The sequence below is a fragment of the Entelurus aequoreus genome, linkage group LG12, assembly GCF_033978785.1.
Source record: "Entelurus aequoreus isolate RoL-2023_Sb linkage group LG12, RoL_Eaeq_v1.1, whole genome shotgun sequence".
NCBI classification, from domain to species: domain Eukaryota; kingdom Metazoa; phylum Chordata; class Actinopteri; order Syngnathiformes; family Syngnathidae; genus Entelurus; species Entelurus aequoreus.
The window spans coordinates 13,136,234-13,145,203 of NC_084742.1; the positions used below are offsets into that span (position 1 = coordinate 13,136,234).

The window sequence follows — 8,970 nt, forward strand, 5'->3', positions numbered from 1 at the left end:
GGAATATTATTAGGAACACGGGCTGTGTTCTGTATGCGCATGGGCAAACGGACTGAGCAGCGACGGCGCACGCTGATGATGTACGTCATGACGTAGTAAGGTGCGTCATATCTAGCTGCGTGGAGCGAACCAGGAAGTAGCTCAGTGCCGGAAAATGTTTACGTTTAGTTTAACCTTCATTCGCCAGTAAGTGTTTTTTAATACAAATATCGCAACTGTGACATGACTATATGACTGATTGTGTCTATTGTATATGTTTTAGGGTGCAGGTGGCGCTTTTTAGTGAAGCATGTTGACGTGTTTGATGTTTTACTAGGTCGTCTGTTTCGATAGCGTGCCTTTGTGCTAAATTTTTATTTTTTTTCCTTCATGTGTTCACACAGTGGAGAAACACAGTACAACAAGGACAAGCTATTGCAAGGTATTTGTATTTTAAGTCTTATGTAAGACATTTGTGAGACCTTTCTTTTGTTGGTACTGTCTGCGCGAAGGATGTAGCGCGAAGCGGTTTTATTGTGAAGGGCAGAAGTCTGTTGTGTGTGTAGCTTTGTCAAATGCTCCAATCACAAAGAGCACACTTCTGGCCTTCACAATAAAACCACTGCGTACTACACCCAGTGTTGGACAAGGAGTATAATTTTTTTTAATTTTAAACATGACATAACCATTTTTAGGACATGACGTAAAGTTAATAAATGCTTTAGGATACAGATCTGCAGCTATAAATACATCACTAAATATAGCAAATTAATATAAATACCATACTTGCCAACCCTCCTGATTTTCCCGGGAGACCCCCGAATTTCAGTGCCCCTCCCGAAAATCTCCCGGGGTATCCATTCCCCCGATTTCCACCTGGACAACAATATTGGGGGCGTGCCTTAAAGGCACGGCCTTTAGCGTCCTCTACAACCTGTCGTCGCGTCCGCTTTTCCTCCATACAAACAGCATGCCGGCTCAGTCACACAATATATGCGGCTTTTACACACACATAAGTGAATGCAATGCATACTTGATCAACAGCCATACAGGTCACACTGAGGGTGTGTGTATAAACAACTTTAACACTGTTACAAATATGCGCCACACTGTGAACCCACAACAAACAAGAACGACAAACATTTCGGGAGAACATCCGCACCGTAACACAACAGAACAAATACCCAGAACCCCTTGCAGCACAAACTCTTACGGGACGCTACAATATACACCCCCGCTACCACCAAACCCCGCCCACCTCAACCCCGCCCCCATCTCCCGAATTCGGAGGTCTCAAGGTTGGCAAGTATGATAAATACAGATGGGAGATTAGCCACTACTAGCCTGAGGCAGACATATTTCTGAACAAAATCTTCAGACTTGGGGGTCCTGATGGTCTTTGTGTTCCAGGCCAAGGTGTGGACACCGAACTATCAGACACAGGTGTGCAGCAGGCTGAAGCCGTTGGTCGTTACCTAGCAGACGTCCCATTTAACCAGGTGTTCGCCAGTAACCTTCAGCGGGCCGTGCAGGTATCTCCACACCTTTACCTTTTCCCAATGTCTGACTGTATAATAATAATAATAATATAGAATATATATACACTTTACTTCCCACACTAGACAGCTACACTTATCATGGCTCACAACACTTGCTCACCTGGCGTGGAGATGCAGCAGGAGCCTTTGCTAAGAGAAAGGGTGAGGCCTGTTCTCCCGAAGCTCGCATGTAAGTGTGAGCAGCTTCCTCTGAGTCGCCATTTTGTTGTTCCTTTTTAGGGTTTCGGGGTCGCCGAAGGTCGTCCCAAAGAGGACATGAAGAACATGGCCAACGCTGCCGGTCGGTCGTGCCAAGACTACACGCCTCCAGGAGGGGAGACTCTGGAGCAGGTGAGTCAGTGCCCCAATATTTCAATAAAAGTGACCATGCCCCTAACACAACCACACTCTTGAATAGTGGAGAAGTGATTGGGGGAGGGGCTTGTCAATTGGCAGGTACCCCTCATACTGACCTGCCCACTCACATGATTGGTGGAGAAGTGTGTGTGGGCAGGGCTAGATTCCACCAATCAGGAGGGTTACTGCTCAATTTACCCACATACCACTAAACCAGGGGTGGCTCGCCACGCCTTTCGTAGTAGTTCGCCAGAGGGTTTTAAGATGTGAGGCATTGTTATGCACAGCAAACACCTGCTATTCTGTGGCCGAATGATCAAATATTTTGAACGGCTCTTCTGCGTGAACACTGAGTACTAATATGCACAATACGATAGTAATGGATTGTCAAGGTTCACTTAAAGCAGTTCAGAAGGTTGTTTGTTTGAGAACGTCACATCGCTCCACCACACAAATGAACTCGAGGCGGCAATGGAGTTACAACTGTTTCAGGATGGAAGTACTTACTAGAGATCGACCGATTGTCGGCAGGGCTGATTATCTGCGCTGATATTTGGCATTTTGAACCTAAGTTACATATCAAACCAACTGGGATTTGAAGAAGGTACCCCTGTATGATTTTGGCTCAAATACAAATGCAATCTTTAAACTATGATAGAGGTGAAACAGAAAGCTAGTTCTTCCAAGTTATGGATTTGAACTCCGTAGTACTGACTGAGAGGCAGCAGTCTTAACCATTGAGCTATCTTCGGTCTTGTTGAGACAAGATTTTTGCTCACATACAAATGCAATCAGTGAACTATGACGGAGGTAAAACACAGTAGCTCTTATGTGAAGATTCCGGGCCCCAATGACAAATATAATTGAGGAGCCCTGTCTCAGTTAAAGTACGATATAGGTGAAACAACACATTGGAGCTCTGTATGTTACTTAGGTACCAGACCAGGATTTGAACCCAGTACCTCTTGTTGGTGGCCAAGTGTGAACCACTGATCTATCCTTGGTCTTCCTGTGGGAAGATTCCAGGCCCCAATGACAAATATAACCAAAGACCCGTCTTGATAAACTACGATGGAGGTGAAACAAAACTTGGGAGATTTTTAAGTTACATAACGACCTGACTGAGAATGGAACCCATTACCCCTTTATGAAAGCCAATGCTTTTAACCGCTTAGCTATCCTGGGTGTTGGTGTCATTGTTTAGCTCACATTTAAGAAATATTTTTTAGAACAGATTAATTTCAACAATTTTCCAACTATGTCTTTATTCAACACACCCTCACACGTTTTGAGCCAACATTTGTACAATTAGCAACTTAATTTGCATTATTAGTCATTTATAATCTTTTATGTTTCCTTCTTCCGCAGTATGAAATATGTAGACATGAGCGGCATATATGTGGGCGTGGCTTTGCAGCTGAGAGAGGCCTCGGATTGGTGGAAAATTGCCATTCTATGAATATATTCTATGAATATATTTTATAAGCGACATGTGAACATGTAGGAGATGCATTCATCTGGGTTTAACTAAGTGTCGCTGAGACCGATGACGCTAAGATTGTTGTCTCTAATGATTTGTCACGTTATAACTTGCCACCTCAGTAGATTGCATGTGCACCTCTGGCACAGTATCTGGAGAAAATGTGACTTATGTGTTATTCTACAGCCAGGCGCTAGTTAATTCTAGCTGAACTGACTCTTCACCCGGGGTAACACCTGTGTCTCTCAGACAGTGGTCAGTGACTTTCCTTGCGCTGCATGGTGGGGTCCCTAAGTATATCACTGATTTGTTGTGGCCCTACACTTCGGTCTTCACACCAGGGTCTCCTAAACATCCCAAAAAGTCCTTTCAAAAGCCGTGGAGACCTGGCTACTACAAACATGTCACTTTGATCACATGACACTTGTTACACTCACGAGCAGCACAAAACCAAATCTTTTTTGTGTGCATTTTTCAAAAGGCACTTTTTGCCATCCAGAAAGAATGTAACTCTATTAAATGCAGACAAGTCAAAAACTAGTGGCAGGCAGACAACTGGCGCTCAGACTGAAGCTTTTCTCTTTAGACGGCCCTCTGTCGAGGTTTGGTGAGTGTTGCTTGCAGCGTGACCCCAGGATGCTGCTTATCCTACTTCAGTAATAAAGGGAAACATAACACTTATAATCATATTTAAAGAATAATAATATTATAATAATACCATTATCTACAGATGATTATCCAACATCAGTAATAAAGGGGAACATAACATCCATCCATCCATTTTCTACCGCTTGTCCCTTTTGGGGTCGCGCGGGTGCTGGAGCCTATCTCAGCTGTATTCGGGCGGAAGGCGGCGTACACCCTGGACAAGTCGCCACCTCATCGCAGGGCCAACACAGATACCGTATTTTTCGGACTATTAAGTCGCTCCGGAGTATACGTCGCACCGGCCGAAAATGCACAATAAAGAAGGAAAAAAACATATATACGTCGCACTGTTGGGGGAAATTTATTTGATAAAATCCAACACCAAGAATAGACATTTGAAAGGCAATTTAAAATGAATAAAGAATGGTGAACAACAGGCTGAATAAGTGTACGCCATATGACGCACAAATAACCAACTGAGAACGTGCCTGGTATGTTAACGTAACATATTATGGTAAGAGTCATTCAAATAACTATAACATATAGAACATGCTATACGTTTACCAAACAATCTGTCACTCCCGATCGCTAAATCCGATGAAATCGTCCTCCCCGGTGTGGCCTCTGGTATGTCCTTTCTTTCTGCTGCTCGATTGCCGTTCTCTGCTGCATATTTCACTACGTCCAGCTTGTAATCTGCAGTATATGATTTCCTTTTCGGTGCCATTTTAGTTCAGCCCTTCTCAGTTGTTATAAGTTACTGCCAATGTTGATGTGATCCATTTTAATAGCTACGGCAGTAGCATATAGCAGTTAGCATACCATGACCCACAATGCACTTCTGCCATGACCCTCCGAATTCTTATTGGTTGATGTTTGAGTGACGATTGCTGACGTGTGTGTGACGATTGCTGCCCTTTGCTTCGTCTCTTACGCGAATGAGATAAATAATATGACCCACAATGCACTTCTGCCATGACCCTCCCCCGCCAAATTCTTATTGGTTGACGTGTGAGTGACGATTGCTGACGTGTGTGTGACGATTGCTGCCATTTGCTTCGTCTCTTACGCGAATGAGATAAATAATATTATTTGATATTTTACGGTAATGTGTTAATAATTTCACACATAAGTCGCTCCAGAGTATATGTCGCACCCACGGCCAAACTATGAAAAAAAACTGCGAGTTATAATCCGGAAAATACGGTAGACCGACAACATTTACACTCACATTCACACACTAGGGCCAATTTAGTGTTGCCAATCAACCTATTTATAATCATAATTAAATAATAATACGAATACTAGAAAATTCCAGCTGAAATTTTGATGGGCCTGCTATCTGTGCCCCGAACCTATGGCCTGGGGTCGCCGGAAGCCACCATACTTTTAAGATGGTGCAGAGTGTCCGAATCTGTGAGTTTTAGGCACAAACCCAGGAGATTCTTGCTGTGAGGCACAAATGCTAACCACTGTACCACATACTGCGTCATTAATGACAAATATTATTATATTATATTAGATTAGATGATACAGTGATTTGTCAGCTAATACACACAGCTAAGATGGGGATGTTTTGTTCAGATGGTGAAGCATATATTAGCTAACATTTGTATTTGTATTTTTTAGTTTTATTATCCAATTACAATGAACCTATTGTAATTATTAATCCAGCAGAGCTCAGTGGTCAACTCCCTCAAATATTAACTTTCTACTAATATTACCACCCAACTCAGGACCTACACTCACACACTCGCTGACACACTCTTCCTCCACAAGACCCAGAACAGCTCAGTGGTTAAGACTGTTGAGTCAGATTGAAGAGTGCTGGATTTGAATCCCGGTATTTGACAGTATTTTGTTCCACCTCCATACTTTACTGAGCAAGATGTCCTCGATTACATTTGTGTATGGAACAAAATCCTCTTTCACAAGACTCAGCATAGTCCAGTGGTTAAGACTGTTGATTTGGAATGAAAGGCACTGTGTTTGAACCTCACTATGGTTGACAGTATTTTGTTCCACCTCCTTTACTAAGCTATATTTTTTTGTGCTAGCTAGCATGCTTAAGTTCACATGCTAACAGTTAGCATTTGTCACATACCAAGTCATATGACTCTAAGGCAGGGGTCCCCAAACTACGGCCCGCCAGCGTCCAAAATCAGGCCCGCGGGAAGTCCCAAGTATAAAAAAAAAATTTAAAAATATTTTTGTCTTTTCTTATCCACTTTGTACTGCTTGCTACTCACGGTGTCTCCTAGCCGCTCAGGCAAATCATATTGTCTAAAAATGCATTTTCTCATCGATAACGTGACATCATCGCGTGCACGGAAAGTGCGCCATATATATATATATATATATATATATATATACATATCTCTAATATATACTGTATATCAAATATATTTATATGTGTATGTATGTGTGTATGTATGTATGTATCTACATTTGATTATTTATATTTGATTATTAACAATCCGGGGAGGGTGTTAGTTTAGGGTTGAAGTTGCCTGGAGGTGTACATTTATTGCGGTTTTGAAGGAGGATAGAGATGCCCTTTCTTTTACACCTGTTGGGAGTGCATTCCACATTGATGTGGCATAGAAAGAGAATGAGTTAAAGGCCTACTGAAACCCACTACTACCAACCACGCAGTCTGATAGTTTATATATCAATGATGAAATCTTAACATTGCAACACATGCCAATACGGCCGGGTTAACTTATAAAGTGCAATTATAAAATTCCTGCCACACTTCCGGTTGAAAAACTCCTTTGGATATGATTTATGCGCGTGACGTCACAAAAGCAACGGAAGTGGTTGGACCCCATCGGACCCGATAGAAAAGCCTCTTGTTTTCTTCGACAAAATTCCACAGTATTCTGGACATCTGTGTTGGTGAATCTTTTGCAATTTGTTTAATGAACAATGGAGACTGCAAAGAAAAACGTTGTAGGTGGGATCGATCGGTGTCTTAGCGGCTAAGTACAATACTGTAATATCTGTGATATTTTCATTAGTGTACTGTGTCTTTAAGGGTTTGGGGAACGCGCATGCGCGAGTGAGTTGGCGGAGAACTTGAGTGTGTGTGAGCGTGAGTTTTGGCTAACAGCAGCTCGTGTATGTGTGTGCGTTACTTTTTGAACTACAACCAGTTACCGCTTGTTAATAAAGTGATTGAGCAGCGCATCCTCGTCTGTGTGACTCCTTCTCCACTGCGGGGCATTACAATACTTACAGCAACACAACAAGGACTACTTACCCTGACGCCTAGCCGATGCTTGCCGCCAAACCCACGGATGAAGTCCTTCGTCGCGCTGTTGATCGCTGGAATGCAGGTGAGCACGGCTGTTGATGAGCAGATGAGGGCTGGCTGGCGTAGGTGGAGCGCTAATGTTTGATCATAGTTCTGTGAGGTCCGGTTGCTAAGTTGCTAAATTAGCCTTAGCGTCGTTAGCAACAGCATAGTTAAGCCTTACCAGGCTGAGAATTTTTAACCGTGTAGTTACATGTACATGGTTTAATATTATTGTTGGTCTTCTGTCTATCCTTCCAGTCAGGGGTTTATTTATTTTGTTTCTATCTTCATTTGAGAACGACGCTAGCACGTTAGCTCAGTAGCTAAGTGTGTCACCGATGTATTGTCTTGGAGATAAAAGTCACTTTAAATGTCCATTTCGCGTGCTCAACTCTCATTTTCAAGAGGATATAGTATCCGAGGTGGTTTAAAATACAAATCCGTGATCCACAATAGAAAAAGGAGAGAGTACATAGTTCTGTGAGGTCCGGTTGCTAAGTTGCTAAATTAGCCTTAGCGTCGTTAGCAACAGCATAGTTAAGCCTTACCAGGCTGAGAATTTTTAACCGTGTAGTTACATGTACATGGTTTAATATTATTGTTGGTCTTCTGTCTATCCTTCAAGTCAGGGGTTTATTTATTTTGTTTCTATCTTCATTTGAGAACGATGCTAGCACGTTAGCTCAGTAGCTAAGTGTGTCACCGATGTATTGTCTTGGAGATAAAAGTCACTTTAAATGTCCATTTCGCGTGCTCGACTCTCATTTTCAAGAGGATATAGTATCCGAGGTGGTTTAAAATACAAATCCGTGATCCACAATAGAAAAAGGAGAGTGTGGAATCCAATGAGCCAGCTTGTACCTAAGTTACGGTCAGAGCGAAAAAAGATACGTCCATCACTGCCTCTCAAGTCCTTCACTGTAACGTTCCTCATCTACGAATCTTTCATCCTCGCTCAAATTAATGGGGTAATCGTCACTTTCTCGGTCCGAATCTCTCTCGCTCCATTGTAAACAATGGGGAATTGTGAGGAATACTAGCTCCTGTGACGTCACGCTACTTCCGGTACAGGCAAGGCTTTTTTTTATCAGCGAGCAAAAGTTGCAAGCTTTATCGTCGATTTTCTCTACTAAATCTTTTCAGCAAAAATATGGCAATATCGCGAAATGATCAAGTATGACAAATAGAATGGATCTGCTATTCCCGTTTAAATAAAAAAAAATCATTTCAGTAGGCCTTTAAGACCTTTGTTAGATCGGAATCTGGGTTTAACGTGGTTAGTGGAGCTCCCCCTGGTGTTGTGGTTATGGTGGTCATTTACGTTAAGGAAGTAGTTTGACATGTACTTCGGTATCAGGGAGGTGTAGCAGATTTTATAGACTAGGCTCAGTGCAAGTTGTTTTACTCTGTCCTCCACTCTGAGCCAGCCCACTTTGAAAAAGTGGGTAGGAGTGAGGTGTGATCTGGGGTGGAGGTCTAGAAGTAATCTGACTAGCTTGTTCTGGGATGTTTGGAGTTTAGATTTGAGGGTTTTGGAGATGCTAGGGTACCAGGAGGTGCATTTGTAATCGGAAAAGGGTTGAACGAGAGTTTCCACTAGAATCCTCATGGTGCTTTTGTTGACCAGAGAGGAGATTCTTTAGAGAAATCTCGTTCGTTGGTTAACCTTT

The 8,970-nt window shown here is 42.5% G+C and overlaps 1 protein-coding gene across 1 annotated transcript in view; it reads left to right on the forward strand.

Moving 5' to 3' along the window:
• The first annotated feature begins 52 nt into the window (after positions 1-52).
• Positions 53-8,970, forward strand: part of tigarb (TP53 induced glycolysis regulatory phosphatase b) — a 22,958-nt gene continuing 14,040 nt past the window's right edge. Inside the window, exons 1-5 of the mRNA XM_062064774.1 lie at positions 53-186; positions 384-421; positions 1,390-1,511; positions 1,602-1,679; positions 1,758-1,868. Coding sequence (XP_061920758.1) covers positions 155-186; positions 384-421; positions 1,390-1,511; positions 1,602-1,679; positions 1,758-1,868 — 381 coding nt within the window. The 5' untranslated portion in view covers positions 53-154. The remainder of the gene's footprint in view (positions 187-383; positions 422-1,389; positions 1,512-1,601; positions 1,680-1,757; positions 1,869-8,970) is intronic.